Here is a 21,791-nt window from a genome sequence, read left to right on the forward strand (position 1 = left end):
ATATTTGGGGTGAATCCAAATCTCGCCAATGCCCCACTTACCCATGTTGAAGAACTCCTTCACTTGGTGTGGTTCCCCACACTTCTAAGGTGGGTCTTAAGGGCACCAGCAGCCATAGCCAAGGTGCCAAGATCATGAGCGCAATACGAAAGATTTGCAATTTCTCTACCGGGAACAATTCTGTCCTCCCCATGAAAACTTCTTTCAGTTCCCAGATGCCCACACCAGGACACTCTCCAATGGTTCTAATGTGGGGCAGTTCCAACTACATCATTCTCATTCCACTTTTCACCTGCTTTTAAAATGTTCCCATTCCTCTCTTCTCTTCCCACTTTCCCCTGTTGACCTGACTTGTTTCAATTGCTGTAAGAGTTGATACTTTTAAGAAAGAGGATCCCTGTAAATTCAGGCAAAAGGAAACTGCTGCAGCCTCTCCTAGCTTGTCTGTTTATCCACATTAGTAATTTTTGCCATGCTGACCCCAGTGAGATGTTCGGCTACAGATGTCTCAGTTATTATCTGTGAAATGTTGGAACATGCACTAGACCAGGTATGGGCAAACCTGGGCTATCCGGTGTTTTGGACTTCAATTCCCACAATTCCTAACATGTGACGGCGCAACTGGTGCCACCTGTATATAAAACTTAAAGTTGCAAAGGTTTGAACTGTTGTAACATGTCCAGACTTGCCTGTTTACCTTGTAAATGTATAGTTGAATTGATTAGTTATCTACAGCTGTCAATGTTGTTTTACATCTATTGGCTTGTCCCCCCCCCCCCCCCCCCCCAGCTCAATTGTTTGGCTCCAGCCCTTCCTAGGGAGGAAAAGAATACTTTCATTTTCATTCTTACCACCAAAAGTTCAACAGATGGACGTGCGAAAGGCTTTGCTCAAAGCCCTTGGTCAAGTCATTTCTTACCACCAATTCTCGGGTTTATACCTTTAAGATTCATACTTCATGCCCAGCTCATCTGGACGACGTTGAGGAATCTTAAGCGCCTTCAAACCAGTCCTTTGGCATCAAGAGGAAGACTTTGTGCCTTCAATATAGGCAGTTGGGCTGGGGTTGTGAGTGTTTTGACCTCATAGCCATTGAGAAAGAGGGAACTTGGAAGCTACTCAGCTGGAAAACTCCTTGGACCCAAGACAACCAGAGACTGTAATGTATATTTTCTTTACCTTTTTGGAACATCAAGTTTAATGCCTCAGAAAGATAACTCTTTGTAAACAATAAGCCTATTTCGAGTTATCGATAGTGTCTTGTTGATCCTCGAGAGTTCTAGTTCTCTAGAGGAAGGCAAGAAGCAATTCCCTGGGGAAAAGTTGCCACGTCCTTGTTTCTTCACTAAGATCTATAGCTCCACAGACAGCGTCCCCGTCAGCTGCTTAATGTCCTCCACAAACACCACACTGCCCACCACCCGTTCATTTGGGGACAATTTCACCCTAGATTTTATGTGTTTCCTCCACCACAGCCATCCCAGTGTTTCCGACTCTCTTCACTGGTGTGGAATTTGCATGACCCCGCCCACTGCCTCTCCCTTAACCCTTTCCTATTCTTTTCTATGGTACACAGCAAACAGAGGAATTGAATAGAGGAGTTTTCCTCTTTATGTCTGGATGCAACCCTGGATATGGAGATCCAGGGTGACATACAACTCACTCCTAGGTGGAAATGAAGGGGAGAAATGCTTGGATAGCCTTTCTGACTACTGACAGATATATTATTTATCAGTCCTACCCAAAAGTCATTGAATAGTACAGATTCAAATTTCATTTTTTAAAGCAAAGTTACAAATATTGTTCTTAATTTAGATTTTATGTAAGTTGGAATAGGTAAATTTTAAGTATGTTCCCCTTTTCCTCCAGGAGTGAATATCCCTTCCAAGGAGATGTGTCTCACTTCCTGCTGTCTCACCCGTTCTTAACAATGAGTCAGATGTTTGTAACTCAGGGACTGCCTGTATTAGAATTTCCTTAGCCATGTTGGCTGCCCATTTTCTTCAGATATCCGAATACCACTCTCAACTGAACATGAAAGTTACTGCAATCCTGGTCGCAGTGAAGGAAAACCTAGTGAAGGAAAAATTCATGGAAGGAGCAGAATTGGCATCCAACTCACCCAGTGACAACACCAGTGGCATTCTAGCAGTCTCAAGGTGCATCTACACTGTAGAACTAATGCAAACTGAGACCAATTTAACTGCAATTTAAATGATGCGAGTTGTAGTTTGGTGGGGCACCAGCACTTTAGCAGAGAAGGCTAAAAGTCTTGTAAAAGTACAAATCCCAGGATTTCACTAAGCTATGGTGTCAAAGGGCCGGGCTTTAGCACAGTGGGTTAAACCGCCAGCTGCAGACAATCTTGCCGATCGAAAGGTCGACAGTTCAAGCCCGGGTTAGGGTGCGCTCCCAACCGTCAGCCCAGCTTCTGCCCACCTAGCAGTTCGAAAATTGCAATGTGAGTAAATTAATAGGTATCACTTTGGTGGGGAAGTAATAAAGGCGCCCATGCCGACATGCTGGCAATTTGATCTGGAGAGCGTCTAAGGACAACAAAGCTCCTTGGCATGGAAGATGGAGTGACAGCAACCCCCGCCCCTCTCCGGTGGCTGGAGTCAAGCACAACATCCAGATGCTGGAGATGGAAAAAGATGGGAAGCCTTTACCTGTTTATGTGTTGTTGGAGTTCAGCCTGTGATTGTGTCTAATGATCAGGGTACTCTGGATGTTGGGAATGACAATGAGGTTCATGTATCTAATGATGAGGTTGCTAATGATGCAGAGAATGACAATGGGATTCCTGTTCAAAGTGTCTTTTCTGATGAGAGTGTTCCTGAAGGGTTTGAGGATGATGGTATGGTCCCTGGATAATTCCAGATAATTCCCATGACTTTGAGCCTGAGAAAGGTTTGGCACCTGGACCAGCTACAGAAATTAATGACCCAGTAGATAGAAGGCATATTATTAGTCAGCATAGGCAAACAAACCAATTTCTTAGGCATTCTGCCAGGCTGAGAGAGAGACTGATAACAGAGTCAAGGCTGAAACGAAATCTGTTCCTGGCTGCTTGGGACAATGCGTAGATTAGGGAATAAAAGTGCCAAGTACAAAATCTGTAGTTCAGATGAAGCAACGTTGAAATTTAATTACGATATCTTTCCTGGTCCTTGGAAGCCTTGCTTTGGATAGACTCATGTGTTAAGTGCCTTTTTGATTCATGATTCTAGTTTTGGAGTTTTACCTTGGAAGTGTCTGTATTGTTTTTCATGAACTTTGATGATTTAATTTCCTGGATTATTTGTTCCTGCATATCTTTCTATCTAATTGGATTTACCTATTTTTATGGAGTGTTTTTTTTTTACTGCTACTGCTTTTAAGATACCTTCAATACACTGCTTGCATTTTTACTCAACTGGCCTAGAGTGCAACATGTATTGTTTGTCTTTTTAATTTTATATAAGAGGACTGAATGTTTGCCGTATATGTGTACTGTAATCCACTCTGATTCCCCTCGGGGAGATAGGGTGGCATATAAATAAAGTATACTATTATTATTACCGACAAAAAAACACAGTATGTCACAGCAAACGAGATCTATATGCTGGATTTCATATCACAAAATCACAAGTCGAACACTTCCCAAGTGTCTAGGACTGTGTGATGTATTTTTGAATGATGCACGCACATCCAAGAAAGGTGGCTTTTTACAGTTGACAGATAATGATTTTGTCAATGTTTATTGTTTCCAAATGCCAGCTGTGATCTTTTGGTACGGCACCCAGTGTGCCAATGACCACTGGGATCACCTGGACTGGTTTATTGTACTGGTGTATTGTATTATTATTATTATTATTATTATTATTATTATTATTATCTACTGTTCTCTCTTCTAGGAGCATCGTTTACATTACCTTTTAGCTGCATAGGATAGCATTCTTTTGCATTTCCCCAGGGTGCTACAATTTCAGCTGCACCCTGAAAGTTCACAGCATCAGAGGCTGGAAAGCCAGCCTGCAGGCCTTTTTGCAGCTATTGACTTAGAAAGTATCTCTTTGGGTTTAGAGACTGCCCTTTTTCCTGGGCTTGAGTTCTCCATTTTTGAATCTCCCCTGCCTCCTTCAGTAGAGAAAAGAGCCTCAGATGTGCTGTTGGTCAGGCAGGTAGCTCTGAAAAAATCATTGTAAGTACTATTGAGCTATTGAGCAATTGAGTTAAATGAGTTATAGATAGATAGGTATTGAGCTATAAAGAAGCATATTGAGATTTTGAGCTATGTAACATAAAGGACTATCAAGATAGTTATTGAGGGCTATTGAGATAGTTATTGAACACTGTTTGCTTCATGTCCAAAACTAACCTTGGGCTGGAATAGGGAAGGCCTACGCTTTCTAAAAGATAGTAGCTCAGGGATGGGGTAAAAAGATCTCAGGATTTTTTCTACCATTTGGAGAAAGGCAACTCAGTGACTAAGGAAAAAGAAAGAAAGAACATCTCTATGGTTTCACCAATTGACTGTTTTGTTTGTAACTTTGACAAGCTGTGCCAAGTCTGCAAGGACTTTGAGAAATAAATATTCTGTTTTGGTTTTCAAAACCTGTAGTAGCCTCAGTTGCTGGGAATCCCAAGCTTTTAAAAGAGACATCCGCAGTTCACCCAGATATAGAGAGAAGCACATCTCAGTTTTATTTTTATAGTGTCTGGGTGTGACGGCACAATCTACATTAATTCTACAGTGTAGATAAGCCCAGTGCTATCAAACTTCCCTATTAAAAATATTATCCGAACAATTTTCTCCAAGTCCCGGTGACACCACAAAGTGCTCCCCACCAAGAAAAGACAGTGCGTGTCAATAAAAGATATTCACTTACAGTTTATTTATTTTTTTCGCCTGAAATTATTTCACATCTTTTTTTTGTCCTTTTCTTTCTCTTACACAGCTACAGAACAGTAGTAGTAATCCATCGGTGAAAACAACAGTGCTACGGATAAAAGGTTGGCGTTACGTTTTATCTCCTTTTTCTTGTCTTCCCTCACTGAGTTTATCAGACAGCTTGGGACATAATAAGGCAGAAAAAACAAACAAACCCCGGCACGCGATATGAATTAAGACTTGAATTGTTTTTGTCGATGGAGATATATATATATATATATATATATATATATATATATCTGGGAGTCAAGAGATGTAGACTCGAAATGTGAATAAACTACCTAGCGACAAATTAAAAAAAAGAAACAAAACAAACAACAACAACCAGAGACAACCAGAATAGCAAAAGCTTTGCTTCCCATTGAATACGATTAAATATATATATTTATATATATATATATATTTATATATATGTATAAAAATTACATTGCCTGGATGTTAAATCTCTTGAGGTGCCAAAAGAACCGAGTAAGCATTTGCTAAACCCGAAAAGGAAAAAAAAAAACATGAAAACAAAAACGATTGCTTTCCTCATTTTTTTTAAAAAAAGAAGCTGCATATTGTGGAAAAATAATAATAATAATAATTCAAAAGCATATTTATTAAAGAAACAACATTAAAAAACATTTTCGTCATATAGGTATATATATTTTTCTGAATCAGGAAAGGGATAGTGGTCATACCTTCAGGTCGAAGCTTGAGAAACTGATCACAGCAAAACAATCTCCATCTTTTGAAAGGAAGGTGACGAAGGAACGGTGCAAAGCGGGAGCAGAGGGAACAACAAAAGGAGCAAATTTGGGTTGTTGTGTGGTTTCTGGGCTGTATGGCTATGTTCTAGAAGCATTCTCTCCTGATGTTTTGCCTGCATCTATGGCAGGAATCCTCAGAGGTTGTGAGGTTTGTTGGAAACTAGGAAAATTGGGTTTATATATCTGTGGAATGTCCAGGGTGGGAGAAAGAACTCTTGTCTGTGAATGTTGCAATTGGCCACCTTGATTAGCACAGAATAGCCTTGCAGCTTCAAGGCCTAGCTGGTTGCTGCTTGGGGGATCCTTTGTTGGGAGGTGTTAGCAGGACCTGATTGAATCTTGTCTGGAATTCCCCTGTTTTCTGAGTGTTATTTTTTATTTAGTGTCCTGATTTTAGAGGTTTTTTTTTAAATACTGGTAGCCCAATTTTGTTCATTTTCATGGTTTCCTCCTTTCTGTTGAAATTGTCCACATGCTTGTGGATTTCAATGGCTTCTCTGTGTAGTCTGACATGGTGGTTGTTGGTGTGGTCCAGCATTTCTGTGTCCTCAAATAATATGCTGTGTCCAGGCTGGTTCATCAGGTGCTCTGCTATGGCTGACTTCTCTGGTTGAAGTAGTCTGCAGTGCCTTTCATGTTCCTTGATTCGTGTTTGGGCAATGCCACATTTGGTGGTCCCTATGTAGACTTGTCCACAGCTGCATGGTACACGGTAGACTCCTGCAGAAGTGAGAGGATCCCTCTTGTCCTTTGCTGAACGTAGCATTTGTTGGATTTTCTTAGTGGTTCTGTAGATAGTTTGTTGGTTGTGTTTCTTTATCAGCTTCCCTATGCAACCAGTAATTCCCTTGATGTCTGGCAAGAACACTTTTCCTCTGGGTGGATCTTTGTCTTGACTCTTGTGGCTTTTCTCGGTCTTGCAGCTCTTCTGACATCTGTGGTGGAGTCTCCAAAGGCCTGGAGAGCCAGTTTAGGGGATTCAGTTCACCTTGGAGGAGGTGGGCTTTGGAGATTCCCTATGTGGTCAATAGTTCCCTTGATGTATGGTATTCACCCTATCTCGGAGCCCCCGGCGGCGCAGTGGGTTACACCTTAGTGCTGGCAGGACTGAAGACCAACAGGTCGCAGGTTTGATTCGGGGGAGAGCGTGGGTGAGCTCCCTCTGTCAGTTCCAGCTCCCCGTGTGGGGACATGAGAGAAGCCTCCCACAAGGATGGAAAAATATCAAAACATCTGGGCATCCTTGCAGATAGCAAATTCTCTCACACCAGAAGCGACTTGCGGTTTCTCAAGTCGGTTCTGACACGAGAAAAAAACCCTACCTCAAACAGACAAGAGTTCTTTCTCCCATTCTGGACATTCCACAGATATATAAACCCAATTTTCCTAGTTTCCAACAGACCTCACAACCTCGGGATAGTAAATAAAGAGCAACACTCAAAAAGCAGGGGAATTCCAGGCAATAATCAATCAAGGCCAGCTAACACCTCCAAACAAAGGATTCCCCCTCCAGGCAACAATCAGCCAGGCTTTAAAGCTGCAAGGCCATTAAGGTGGCTAATTAAGGTGACCATTAGGCATGTGCAATCCATGGTTCTAAATCAGTGGTTCTCAACCTGTGGGTCCCCAGGTGTTTTGGCCTACAACACCCAGAAAGCCCAGCTAGTTTATCAGCTGTTAGGATTTCTGGAAATTGAAGGCTAAAACATCTGGGGACCCACAGGTTGAAAACCACTGTTCTAAATGGTTCTAAAGTACTTACAAAACGAAAATTCTGGTTGTGAACACTAGGGGGCGCTGAAGCTTTGCTTCTGCAGTGTTGCTAAAGCTCTGGTGGTGAAAATTTCAGAACTCTAACAAAACTTTCAAAATTTCATTATTATTTCACTATCTCAAACTCAAGGCCAATGCCCACCAAACCCTTCCAGGATTTTCTCTTGGTCGTGGGAGTTCTGTATGCCAAGTTTGGTTCAATCCCATCGTTGGTGGAGTTCAGGATGCTCTTAGATTGTAGATGAACTATAAATCTCAGCAACTACAACTCCCAAATGACAAAATAAATATTTTTGTGTGAAGGACATACATTGGGTTGTTAGGTGTCTTGTGTCCAAATTTGGTGTCAATTCCTCCAGTGGTTTTTGAGTTCTGGTAATCCCACAAACAAACAAACATTACATTTTTATTTATATAGATTACAGCTGTTATGATTTTATTGATGTTAAAGTTTTTATATTGTAACTGTGTTTTTGGTTTTGAATTTTGGTAATTTTGGTATTGAATTTTGCCTTGAGTCGCCAGAAGGCTAAGAGGGGAGGTATACAAATACTGTAAATAAATATTTAAGGTGGCCATTTGCAGCATTAAGTAGCCTTAAGCAGACAAGAGTTCTTTCTCCCACCCTGGACATTATTTCATAGATATATAAACTCCACTTGCCTAGTTTCCAACAGACCTCACAACCTCTGAGGATGCCTGCCATAGATGCGGGCGAAACGTCAGGAGAGAATGCTTCCAGAACATGGCCATACAGCCCGGAAAACGCACAACAACCCAGCGATTCCGGCCATGAAAGCCTTCGACAATACGGAGCAAACTTGCCTTTGAAATATCGGACGCGAAACAGAAAACTAAACAGGCACGCCTTGGCAAATCTAAAGTAAAATTGTCGACAGCCCAACTTAAGTTTTACATTAAACTTAAGGTACTTTTAAATATATATATATAGATATATAAAATTAACATTTAAAAAGGTTTCCACCTTAATTTCCTAAACCAGACACAGTTTGAACACATACCTTGGCTAAAACACCCTCCACTGCCCACCCGCGTCTTTTCACTACTTTATATTCCCCCCCGACTAACACGTTTGAAGTCTTTGATAAATCGGAAACACGACGAAGGGTGAGGTCTGGACCCAAACTTTCTAAAGACAATGATCCAAAGAGGGTTTTTCTGTTTTTGTTTCCTTTTCGAAACAAATACACACAAAAGAAGATGGCGAACTAGTTGACAACAGTACTCTAGGCGGAACGAACTGAACACAAAAAGTTAACTCATAAATAAGAGACAGGTCCCAGACCTGTTATCGATGAACCATTCGTTTTCTTCTTAAATAGGTGCATTATGTAAAATTGTATGTACAACAAAATTACTTTGCATAATGATCATAAGAAGAGAGTGAGAGGTGAAATCATAAGTTGAAATTAGGAGTCTCCAGTGCCGGCAGGATGTTCGAATCTGGGGAAAGCATGGATGAGCTCCCTCTGTCAGCTCCAGCTCCCCATGTGGGGACATGAGAGAAACCTCCCACAAGGATGGTAAAGCATCCAAATATCCGGGCGTCCCATGGGCAATGTCCTTGCAGACGGACAATTCTCTCACACCAGAAGCGACTTGCAGTTTCTCACGGAAAAAAAATCTCTTGCTTTCTCAGTTTCTTTTCTTTCTTTTCTTATAAGAGCAGGAAAGATGAAAAATAAAGCACCGAATGATGAGATCCGTCCCAAGAGAAGTACGAAAAAAACCCGACGTACGTTAGATTTTCCTCCCTTTCCATGAAGGGTTTGAAAACACACACAGAAAGCAAACAAAATATAATAATCCAAACAGATTGCCACCCCTTCGCTTTTTCTCCCAATCGCTTTCGCGGCTACAGTCTTGCTTCCCACCCCTAACCATCAAAGAAAAATCCCCATTGATTCAAAAGTATGTTGGGTTTCATTGTAGAAAGCGGAAAGTCTTGGGAGACCCGGCCATGCGCTCACTTTCCCCCTCCCACACACAAAGCCACACTCTGCGACCTCACAAAGACAGCTCCTAAAATCAAAGTCCTCCAATCTGGCTGCTCTCTCTAAGCCAAAAGTTTATTTCTCTGCTTTTTTTTTTTTTTTTTTAGTTTTAGTTGTCGTTTTTCTTTTTCTTAAAAAAAAATCCTTTTCTTCCCTTGTCCTCAAAAGCGAGTTAGAGGTTTCACCAGGCCTCTGTGTAGCGGACATCCACATCCTTCAGATTCGGCAATTTAGCCTGGATTGAAAACAGAAGTGGGAGAGAAATATTTATGTAATCATTTATTTACAACATTTATATGCTGCCCTTCTCAACCCGAATGGGACTCAGAGCAGCTTACAAGATATATATATATATATATATACACACACACACACACACACACATACAATATATTATATTACTAGCTGTCCCATGTCATGCATTGCTGTGGCCCAGTCTGTGTATATGTGTTTTGTGTGTATATACATGCATATATATGTGTATATATATGTATATATTTGTTTGTGTATATATGTAGGTTTGCGTCTGCGTTGTAATGTATTTTTTGTTTTTTGGCTTTTTAAAGTCTCTTCTGCTGTGTTTTTCAGTGTTCTTACGGGTGATGGTCACTCACAACTCCCAAATGACAAAATCAATTTTTTTGGTGAAGGACATACATTGGGTTGTTAGGTGTATTGTGTCCAAATTTGGTGTCAATTTGCCCAGTGGTTTTTGAGTTATGTTAATCCCACAAACGAACATTACAGTTTTATTATGTAGATTAGCCCTCCCCTTCCATGTGTTGCTGTGGCTCAGTGTAGTGATCTGGAAAATAAAATAATGAGAAAGTTTTGGTTTCTAATATATGTAATTTCTTTATGCTTGTGGGTAAACAGTATTTCTTGTTGTTTCTTTGTCAGTGTCAATGTGGACAGTGTCTGGTTTGCCCACCCTGGAACATGCAAGATATCATTGCCCTTCTTTAGGGGGCCCTTTCAAGTCTATGATACCATATCTCGCTCTCTGTGTGAATCATATATATCTATTTATATCTATGGCTGGATGGCTCTTTGTCAGGAGGGCTTTGATTACGTTTTGGCCCAATTCTGTCATTCTTAGGGTTCAGAATGCTCTTTGATTGTAGGTAAACTATAAATTCCAGTAACTACAACTCCCAAATGTCAAGGTCTATTTCCCCCAAACTCCATCTGTGTTCATACTTGGGCATATGGGATATTCGTGCCAAGTTTGGTCCAGATCCGTCATTTTTTGTGTCTACAGTGCTCTCTGGATGTAGGTGAACTACAACTCCAAAACCAAAGGACACTGCCCACCAAACCCTTCCAGTATTTTCTGTTGGTCATGGGAGAACTGTGTGCCAAGTTTGGTTCAATTCCATCTTTGGACACGTTCAGAATGCTCTATGATTGTAGGTGAACTATAAATCCCAGCAAATACAACGCCCTAATGACAAAATCATTTTTTTTGAGTGAAGGACATACATTGGTTGTTAGATGTCTTGTGTCCCAATTTGGTGTCAATTTGTCCAGTGGTTTTTGAGTTATGTTAATCCCACAAATTAACATTACATTATTATTGAAATAGATTATCATAGTACAACATCAGTATTAAATATCACTATATTATATATAAGGTAAAGGTAAAGGTAGTCCCCTGACATTAAGTCCAGTCATGTCTGACTCTGGGGTGTGGTGCTCATTTCCAATTCTAAGCCGGCGTCGTCCATAGACACCTCCAAGGTCATGTGGCCGGCATGACTGCATGGAGCGCCCTTACCTTCCTGCCGGAGCGGTACCTATTCATCTACTCACATTTGCATGTTTTCAAACAGCTAGGTTGGCAGAAGCTAGGGCTGACAGCATAAGCTCATGCCGCTCCCCAGAATCGAACCTGCGACCTTTCGGTCAACAAGCTCAGCAGCTCAGCGCTTTAACCCACTGCGCCACCAGGGGGTATTATACTATACCATTATATTGTAATATTATTAGTAATATTACATGTAATATGAATATATAATTATAATATCATATTATTAGTAGTATTAAATTACATTATTTCATATTATTAGTAGTATTAAATTACTAAAAACTTGGCTGTTCCGATGTGCCTTCGCAGATTAGGAATCCCCATCCCAAGTCCTAGATGCACTTTAGCACAACTAATGTTGCTGCACACCGCACTTTTAATCCTACGTTCCTCCTGCCATCTCAGCACTTTTAACCCTGTACCCCATTGCGCTGGCCGAACCAGTTTTAATAGTGTCTTGATGTATTGTCATTGTGGTTATTTTGCTTAATTGTTTGATTTGCTTTGTTTATTGCTGTGTTATGTTTTCTATTGTATTGTGTTTTGTGGCTTCGGCCCGTGTAAACCGCATCGAGTCCTTCGGGAGATGCTAGCGGGGTACAAATAAAGTTAATAATAATAATAATAATAATAATATTATATATCTATACACATAATAAAAGTGAAGTCTGTGTGTGTGTCGCTGGAGTGCCCACTTACACAGACAAGCTCCTGCCTCCACAAACAACTATAGGTCCCACTACACAGGAGACACCAAAGGCCCTCCCCTCCAATGACATTGCAGGTTATAGATAGCACCATGAACATGCCAATGTCCTCTACAAACACCATATTGCTACCACCCAAGTGAAGGCTTTCATACGGGGACAATTTCATCCTAGAGTTGATGTGTTTCCTCCACCACAGACACCCCAGTGTTTCTTACTCTCTCCATTTGTGTGGAATTTGCATGACCCCGCCCACTGTTGTATGTCAGCCTGTGATTGTGTCTGAGGATCATGCTGATTTGGATGATGGGAACAGGAATGATGTTCATGTACAAGTTGATTTTCATGATGGGAATGGGGATGTTGATTCGATTTCGATTGCAGGCCGGATCGAGGTCCGCAGCTTGGGTGACCTCCTAGATTGATCGCTAACTACAATCCCCAAATGACAAAATCAACCCCACCAGTATTGTAATTTGGATGTATCTGTATTTGTGCCAAACTTGGTTCAGTGAATGAAAATACATCTTGCATATGAGATATTTACATGACAATTCACAACAGTAGCAAAATTACAGTTATGAAGTAGCAAGGAAAATAATGTTATGGTTGGTGGTCAACACAACATGAGGAACTGTATTAAGGGGTTGCAGCATTAGGAAGGTTGAGAACCACTGCTCTAGAGCATTGCCACGACAGAATGCCTATGACAGAGTGGCCATAAGTTCAAGTCAACTTGAAGGTACACAATAACAGATACGGCCTGAGCCTTGGAAACATAACGTACCTTGAGATCTTCATAGGTATCCGCTGAAAGCTTGGTGCTGTTCATATTCAAACTGCACAGGCTTTTCATAGCTATGGAAATTTTAAAAAATGCAGTATGTTGGATATATAAACATATATGGTGGCACAGAAACAAGCACTATCTAGAAGACCTATATCTTCCAATGGTAAGGTAAAGGGAAAGGTTTTCCTCTGACATGAAGTCTAGTTGTGTCTGACTCTGCGGGTTGGTGCTCATCTCCATTTCTAAGCCAAAGAGCCGGCGTTGTCCGTAGACACCTCCAAGGTCATGTGGCCGGCATGACTGCATGGAGTGCTGCTACCTTCCTGCCGAAGCGGTACCTAATGATCTACTCACATCTGCACGTTTTCGAACTGCTAGGTTGGCAGAAGCTGGGGCTAACAGCAAGAGCTCATGTCGTTCCCCGGATTTGAACCTGCAACCTTTTGGTTAGCAAGTTCAGCAGCTCAGTGGTTTAACCCACTGCACAACTGGGGGCTCCAAATAAATTCCAATCTGTTGTTATATTACCTTGTTGATATTTACCCAGCTTACTTGTCCGAATGCATCCACCCCTACGTCCCACCTCGTAATCTAAGATCATCCAGGGAGGCCTTGCTCTCACTCCCGTCAACAGCACAGATGTGCCTGGCGGGGACGAGAGACAGGGCCTTCTCGGCTGTGGCCCCCTGCCTAGGGAACACACTCCCAAATGAGGTAAGATCTGCTCCCTCCCTCCTGGCTTTTAGAAAAAAAATTAAAATCATGTTTTTGGGACCAGGCCTTCGGGCAGTAGAAGTAAATGTATGCAGCATTTTGGAAAGACAATGACTGGAATGGCAATTCGACGGACGAGACTGTTTTATTGTTTTAATAACTGTTTTATTGCTCGTGTATGTATTTTAATTAAAATTATGTCTAATCGTAGTGTATAATTGTAATTGTTTGTACTGGCATTGAATTTTTGCCATTACTTATGTGTAAACCGCTTTGAGCCCCCCTCTGGGTGAGAAAAGCGGTATACAAATACTGTAAATAAATAAAGAAATAAATTTAAGTTGTTGTGTTAGGTTATCCATATTTCTGACTTCCAGCATCTCTATTAACCATTCTTTTAGATTTGGGGTTTCTTTCCCCTTCCAAAAGGAGCCCCCAGTTTCACAGTGGGTTAAATCCCTGTGCCGGCAGGACTGAAGACTGACAGGTTGCAGGTTTGAATCCGGGGAAAGCGCGGATGAGCTCCCTCTATCAGCTCCAGCTCCTCATGCAGGGACATGAGAGAAGCCTCCCACAAGGATGGTAAAACATCAAAATATCCTGGCATCCCCTGGGCAACGTCCTTGTAGACGGCCAATTTTCTCACACCAGAAGCCACTTGCAGTTTCTCAAGTTCATGTGGCCGGCATGACTACATGGAGTGCAGTTGCCTTCCCACCGAAGCGGTACTTTCTACTCACATTTGCATATTTTCGAACTGCTAGGTTGGCAGGAGCTGGGGCTAACAGTGGGAGCTCACCCCCTCTTCCCAGGATTCGAACCAGCAACCTTTTGATCATCAAGTTCAGCAGTTCAGGGGTTTAACCCACTGCGCCACCGGTGGCTCCATCTTCCAATGGATGGTATGCTAAAGCTTCCACACAGGCCTTTCATATTATTTCCCCAAAAGACTTGACGTTTGGAGTCTTGATTTTGGAAAGGAATGCAACTTGTGATTCTGAAGTTGAAAAGCCACAAGTATTTTGCATTTCAAAAACATGGACATGATGAAAAGGAAGCTGAACGATATTAACCACGGTCTTTGTTGGCAACTGAAAAAACACCGGAAAAGTAGAAGCTAAACCCCACAACCAGTTTGCCTCCCCAAAGATCTTTCTCAACTCTCAAAGATCTAGAGGTAAGGAGTTTTCCTCTTTCTTCCCTCCGCTGCTGTGATGGATAACCGCAAGGCCATTGTGATCTTTAGTTTTTATGGCTCTTCTGGCAAAACTCAATCCTGGCCTTAGACTTGTGTCCATGTTTACACACAGTGTAAACACATGCACTAAAGCAAGGGAGGAAGTGCACAACGTTGACGTCAGGAGAGGCTTTCTTCTCCAACTGGTCTCATAACTCAAAGTTATGGTGAGGTCTGGGTCCCACAAAAACAGCCGGGGAGGCAAAAGCAAGTTTCAATTATACCGCTGTGGAGGAGGGATCTTAGCTGGGTGGCCGACCACATGCTTTGCAACCATCTCTAGCTAATAGGACTATGGCTGTTACAGGTCCTGGAAAGGCATCACCCATAAAGAGGTAGGGCAGGAGATAGTTGACCAGTAGGCTTGTTTGTTCAAAAAAAAATTGGTTCAAAACTCATTTCGGATGTAGGGAGTGCTGGTGGTTCGATTCTAAAGCCAATTCGATTTTCACAGAAAAAAAATGTTCAAAACTTTTCGAAAGTCCTGCATGGTTGAGTCCAGTCGGAATCTTCGTAATTCGGAATAAATTTGAAAAAAGTACCTTTTTGAAGCGATTTTGAAGTTTTTTTACGAAACCTTTAAGTCCCTTCCGAAGCTAGTCTCGCCGTTTTTCTTCCGACTCAGGAAGTGAGTTGGAAATTATTCTGGTCCCTGACCTCGGCTCAAGCCAGAGAAGCCAGTTTTAAACCAGGGAAGGCTAAATTTCTTCTCTTTGCTTTCCCTGTTTCTGCCTCAAGCCAGAGAAGCCGGTTTTAAACCAGGGAAGGCTGAATTTCCTCTCTTTGCTTTTGCCGTTTCTGCCTCAAGCCAGAGAAGCCAGTTTTAAACCAGGGAAGGCTGAATTTCCTCTCTTTGCTTTCCCCATTTCTGCCTCAAGCCAGAGAAGCCAGTTTTAAACCAGGGAAGGCTGAATTTCCTCCCTTTGCTTTCCCCGTTTCTGCCTCAAGCCAGAGAAGCCAGTATTAAACCAGGGAAGGCTGAATTTCCTCCCTTTGCTTTCCATGTTTCTGCCTCAAGCCAGAGAAGCCAGTTTTAAACTGGGGAAGGCTCTATTTCCTCCCTTTGATTTCCCCATTTCTGCCTCAAGCCAGAGAAGCCAGTTTTAAACCAGGGAAGGCTGAATTTTTTCCCTTTGCTTTCCCCATTTCTGCCTCAAGCCAGAGAAGCCAGTTTTAAACCAGGGAAGGTGAATTTCCTCCATTTGCTTTCCCCGTTTCTGCCTCAAGCCAGAGAAGCCAGTTTTAAACCATAGAAGGCTGAATTTCCTCTCTTTGCTTTCCCCATTTCTGCCTCAAGCCAGAGAAGCAAGGTTTTAAACCGGAGAAGGAAGGAATTTCCTCTGCTTGCTTTTCCCTGCTCCTGGAGTAAAACAACTAGTAAAGACCACCCAATGAAACAGGAAATAACACTTTCAAACAATTAACGAAAGGATTCAAAAGTCTCAGGAGTTTCGAAAAGTTTTGAACATTTTTTTTCTGTGAAAATGGGAATTGACTTTAGAATTGAACCACATCCAAAACGAGTTTTGAACCGTTTTTTTAATCAAACAAGCTTATTCTCAAGTCACTCCTGCCATTAACAGTTTTATAGATGAACAGTTAAAGCAAGCCTGAGAGCATTTAATCACCACCCCCTCCTCCTCCACCCCGAATCCATTACTAGTCTACTTACAGCTCAGTGCCAGCAGGCCAGCATCTGTGACGGGTGTTTCACACAAGTTGAGCACTTGTAGCATTGTGAGGTGTTCGGAAAGAAGCCGCAAACCTGCATCGCCAAACTGTGTACAGAAAAGACAAAGCCATGTTTTTACATGGAGCAGAGCATGTCAGGAGAAAGGATTCGCTCATCAGTTTTTCCAAGGAACTTAGATGCTGCCTTATTTCAGATCTATCTGCAGTGCTGCCTATTTTGGCTGGCAGTGGCATTCCAACACTGAAACATCTTTCCTATCATTTCAGGTTCAGCCATCATGGTACAGCAAGAAGGCGAGACGCCAAGGCTAACTCAATATCTACATTATTTTTGGCAGACTATACAAAATGAGTCAAATCAAATACTAGGAAACGAGTGGGTCATAACAAAGGAAATAGTGGTATTAGGAAAAAGTGAGGAAATGGGAAATAAAAGGGAAATAAAAGAAGCAATAATTGAATGTGCACAAGCAGTAATAGTATTAGGGTGGAAAGATACATCAAAATGGACAGTTAATAAATGGTACCAATATATGGTGGAGCAAACGGAATTCAAAATTATGAATGTGAAATTAAATGATTTAAAAATCAATGAAAATAGAATGAGAGAAATGGAAGAAAGATGGACAAGGGTAAAGAACTATATCATGAATCAATCCAGAGATCAAGCCATAAGAAATAAGATACAAATGTTATATAGTATATAGGATGGAAATGTATAAAGATAAAGATTGTCTCAAAAAGAAATGAATATGTAAAAGAAAACAATCTTCGTGTTGATGGTGGACATTGTGAATGTTTTGTGTGTGTACGGTATGTATTTTAAAAATAAAAATACATATTTTTTTTTTAAAAAAAGGCTAACTCAAGGCAAGCTGTTCCAACAGTAGCTGAACGAAGAACTCCTATCCATGCTGGCCCAATATCCATTCTTTCATATCCCATTCCCTCCCACCAAGTGACCTAATACTTCACTGGCTCTACAGCAGTGGTTCTCAACCTGTGGTTCCCCAGATGTTTTGGCTTTCAACTCCAAGAAATCCTAACAGCTGGTAAACTGGCCGGGATTTCTGGGGCCAAAACAGCTGGGTCAAATTGCTGTGGGGTTTTACACTAAAAAATGTTGCACTCCAGCTTTCAAATATGATTTTCATTTGGCCTCATGCCCTGACCTCTTTCCCACTTGCTTCAGGGCCTTTGGCAATCTTGGCAGGGTGTAACGAATCCCTTACCCTGGTAAGCTAGCTTAGGCCTAAGAGAGTGGGCCTGGCGAAGCCACGGCATCCATTTTATAGAAGGGAGATGCCATCTTAGGTTAGGTTTGCCTTAAGGGGGCATGTTCTAGTCTTGAAGGGAAAGCTAGAAGGCAAGCATTGGTTAGAATGATGGGGGCGGAGCCTAAGTGAGTTACTTTCAGAGATTCATTCCCTGAAGTAATTTTATGTGTGGAAACTTTAAGCCTTGTAACCCAGAAGTTTTAAGATCTCTTCACAAACATAACCACAAGCTTTGTATGCCAGATTTTTACTGAAACCATCAAGCATTTGTACCTGAAATATCCAAATCTGTTCAAATAAAGTTCTTGTTATTTTTACCAACTTATACCAGCCTCAGTGTGAAAACCTTTGTGGTAAAAGTGTTATTCAAGTCAACTTTTTACCAGCCTCTAAGAAAACTAGAGTAACACAGAGTGTGTTACTGAACAACCTCTCAATCGTACCTCAGCCTGTTCTTTAGTAATATGGTGGCAGTGGAAACCTTTTAAAGAATCATTTTTAAAAGTCTCTCAGTTCCAGTGGTTCTCAGTTCCTAACTGTTAAATAGACAGTTGGTCTAACAACTATTCTCCCTCTATATTTTTGATGAGCTAATCTGGAGTGGTGTCATCGTTATAATTTGGTAGGCTGCTGTGTGATCGTTATAATTTGGCTGAGCAGCGGTGTGATTCGTTATAATTTTAGTGAAGCAGCGTTGGGACTTTTATTATTGAATAAAGGTCCCTACTTTTCCCCACGGATCGTTATACAGGGTTTTCTTTTGGCCACGTTCTCCGCTTGCAATGGGCTCGTACCTGAGTCGACCACAGGTTCAGCTGCTTGAGCGAAGGCAGCTTGATGAGATGCTCTGCGCAGGCACTCGTGACGTTGGTGAAGGCCAGGCTGAGGTTCTCCAGGTTGCCGAAGGACCCCGAGCTTAACAATCGGGCCAGGTCCGCATCCTGAAAGGCAAAGGAGTGCACAGATCTGATCTTTTGCAAAAGAGGATCGGGACCAGCAGAGGGTATCTAATCTCAACTTTTCCCACCTATGGTACAGTTCCTCTTTCTTTCAGCGTCAGCTAAATTTTGGTGACAACATCATATTGGTCTCAACCGTGCACATTGATATCCAGTACATCAAGGCACATAATCCACAATATCTGCTATGAACTGGATCATCTGAGTCCATACTGCCATATAATCCAGTTCAATGTCGAAGGGGCCTAAGTCTAGGCATGTGCAATCCATGGTTCTAAATGGTTCTAAAGTACTTACACAAAACTAAAGTTCTGGTTGTGAAAACTAGGGGGAGCTGGTACTTTGCTTCTACAGTGTTGCTAAAGTTCTGGTGATGAAAATTTCAGACCTCTCACAAAAATTTCAAAATTTCATTATTGGTGATTTTTATGACAGAACCTCTTAGGAACTGCCATTTATAATGACATTTTGAAAGTTGTGTTAGAGTTCTGAAAGTTTCACCACCAGAACTTTAGCAACACTATAGAAGCAAAGCACCCACACCCACTAGTTTTCACCACCAGAACTTTAGTTTTGTAAGTACTTTAGAACCATTTAGAACCATGGATTGCACATGCCTATATACATTTGCCTGATGAACCATTATATTTTAATAGAAATGATGCTAATGCATATCTCACAAGACCAACACTGCCCATTTGTGCTCTAAAGAGGGCAGCTTGCTTGAGAAAGTAGCTAGTTAAGTGCAGTCAATAGAGGCAATCCGCGTCCTATTTTAGCTGCTTAGCCATTATGTTCCACTGGAACAGGGCCACAACTACATCGTTATCATCATTATCACTTTATTTCTTAATTAGTCGCTCTCCACCAAAGTGCTCAGAGCGACTTACAATTTAAAATAGCTTATACACAATATAAAACATTCAACATAAAAACATTCAACATAAAAACATTCAGCAGTGATTATGGCAAAATTTGATCCGATTACTTAAATGCACAACCTAACAGCCAAGTCTTGAGCGCCTTTACAAAAGGTCGCAACTCCGACATTGCTCTAATATATGGAGGCAATGAGTTCCACAGAATTGGAGCATAGATCGAAAAAGCTCTACGCCTTGTAGCTTCCAAATGTGCCTCCCTAGGACCCGATATGTAGAGGAGATTTTCCTGGGTGGATCGAGGTGACCACTGATGAAAGTTTCACCTCATTAACTGGAAACATTCATTATCCCCAAAACTACTCTATGGCTCATTTTGCTTAATGCACAATATAGATCTGATTGAATACAAAGTTGGCCGCTATTAGAAAATTAATGTAGAGATGATAAATGTGCACAGAGATACTTATGCTACCACCTGAATCATAAGCTAAAGAGGAGGGTAACTTACTGTGGATTTTGATGGCAGTGTTAACCGGGTAGGGCCACCTTTCCTTTGCTGCAATAGAAAACAAACATACTGTTGCACCCCAGGACAGAAAAAAGCCCTCTAACTACACCGCAGCACCATGTATACTGAGATGAAAACAACGTATACTGAGATGAAAGCCCACTACACCGTAGCACCATGTATACTGAGATGAAAACAACGAGGTGTTGGAAAACATGGTGCTCATTTTGGGACCAGAAATATTGTTTTCTGTACAGAGGATGTTATTTTTCTAAGCAGAGTAACCAGAATGTACTCGTGCCCATCCTGTGGAAATCCCACCATCTCATCTATATGGCAGCTATGTGAAGTTATGGGTTAGGCATATCCTTGTCACATGGGTCAATGTTTCATTCTCCTCCTGTGCGATAGAGGTTAATGGCACAGAGGATTTGACTTGCTTAAGAGCAACTAGTACCTGGAGAAGCAAAGCACAACAAATCCCTATGCAGACGTGCCTTTGAAACCTCCATCCCAAGGGTGCATCAAGAGGTTTAGGGCTTGTCTTAAAAAGCCCAAGGTGCCTCGAGGCTTATCCGAGTTTCCTCCAGCCCACCCAAAGACTCACCAGCTCCTTCAGCTCCCGCTGCCTGTCGCAGAGCTGCTCATACATTTTCTTCCCCACATCAGTGCTCTCGAGGGTTGAGATGATCTGCAGCTGGGTGTCCTTATTGTCAATGATGTTATACTCGAGCATCAAGCAAAGAATCTAGCAGAAAGAAAAGAAAATATGTGAGAGGAAGTCATAGGGAGGAAGCAAGCTTGTCTCACAACCTCTGAGGATGCCTGCCATAGATGCAGGAGAAACATCAGAGTGAGAATGCTTCTAGAACATTTCCTCTGTCTATGTACTGCCTGTTTTTGTTGTTAATTGTATAACAGCATTGAATGTTTGTGCTCTGTAATCTGCTCTAAGTCCCCTCATGGAAACAGAGCGGAATATAAATAAGGTACATCATCATTATTATTATTTCAAACACAACAAGATGAGTCCACAGCAGACACGCTGCTGGCTGTTGTAGTGGATCCCACGTCGGACACTTCCCAAGTGTCTAGGACTGTGTGATGTATTGGCGAATTATGTGTGCAGATCCCAGTAAGGTGGCCTTTTGCAGCTGGCAGATGGTAATTTTGTATTATTATTTGATTCACAACAAGATGAGTCCACAGCAAACAAGATCACTCTGCTGGCTGTTGTATTGGACCCCACGTCGAACACTTCCCAAGTGTCTAGGACTGTGTGATGTATCGGCAAATAATGTGTGCAGATCCCAGTAGGGTGGCCTTATGCAGCTGGCAGGTGGTAATGTTGTCAGCGCCGATTGTGTTTAAGTGCAGGCCGAGGTCTTTAGGCACTGCACCCAGTGTGCCAATCACCACTGGGACCACCTTGACTAGCTTGTGCCAGAGCCTTTGCAGTTCGATCTTTAAATCCTCATATTGTGTCAGCTTTTCCAGTTGTTTCTCTTCAATCCTGCTGTCACCTGGGATTGCGACATCGACGATCCATACTTTGTTTTTCAACACAGTGAGGACAGGAGTATTGTGCTCCAAAACTCTGTCTGTCTGAATCCAGAAGTCCCAGAGTCGTTTGACGTGTTCATTCTCCGTAACTTTTTTCCGGCTTGTGATCCCATCAGTTCTTTGTTGCAGGCAGATGGTGTTTGTGGCACAAGTTCCAATGAATCATCTGAGCAATGGTGTTGT

At 41.8% G+C, this 21,791-nt stretch overlaps 1 protein-coding gene across 5 annotated transcripts in view; it reads right to left on the reverse strand.

The window, feature by feature from the left end:
• Positions 1-4,858: 4,858 nt before the first annotated feature.
• CMIP (c-Maf inducing protein) overlaps positions 4,859-21,791 on the reverse strand; it is a 193,531-nt gene continuing 176,598 nt past the window's right edge. For all 5 annotated transcript variants that reach the window (XM_060788425.2, XM_060788426.2, XM_060788428.2 and 2 more), the window contains 6 exons: positions 20,653-20,793; positions 20,046-20,093; positions 18,492-18,638; positions 16,401-16,506; positions 12,775-12,845; positions 4,859-9,708 (listed from right to left, as the gene is read on the reverse strand). In XM_060788425.2, coding sequence (XP_060644408.2) covers positions 9,655-9,708; positions 12,775-12,845; positions 16,401-16,506; positions 18,492-18,638; positions 20,046-20,093; positions 20,653-20,793 — 567 coding nt within the window. In that variant the 3' untranslated portion in view covers positions 4,859-9,654. The remainder of the gene's footprint in view (positions 9,709-12,774; positions 12,846-16,400; positions 16,507-18,491; positions 18,639-20,045; positions 20,094-20,652; positions 20,794-21,791) is intronic.

This window comes from Anolis sagrei, chromosome 8, assembly GCF_037176765.1.
Source record: "Anolis sagrei isolate rAnoSag1 chromosome 8, rAnoSag1.mat, whole genome shotgun sequence".
Lineage (NCBI taxonomy): Eukaryota > Metazoa > Chordata > Lepidosauria > Squamata > Dactyloidae > Anolis > Anolis sagrei.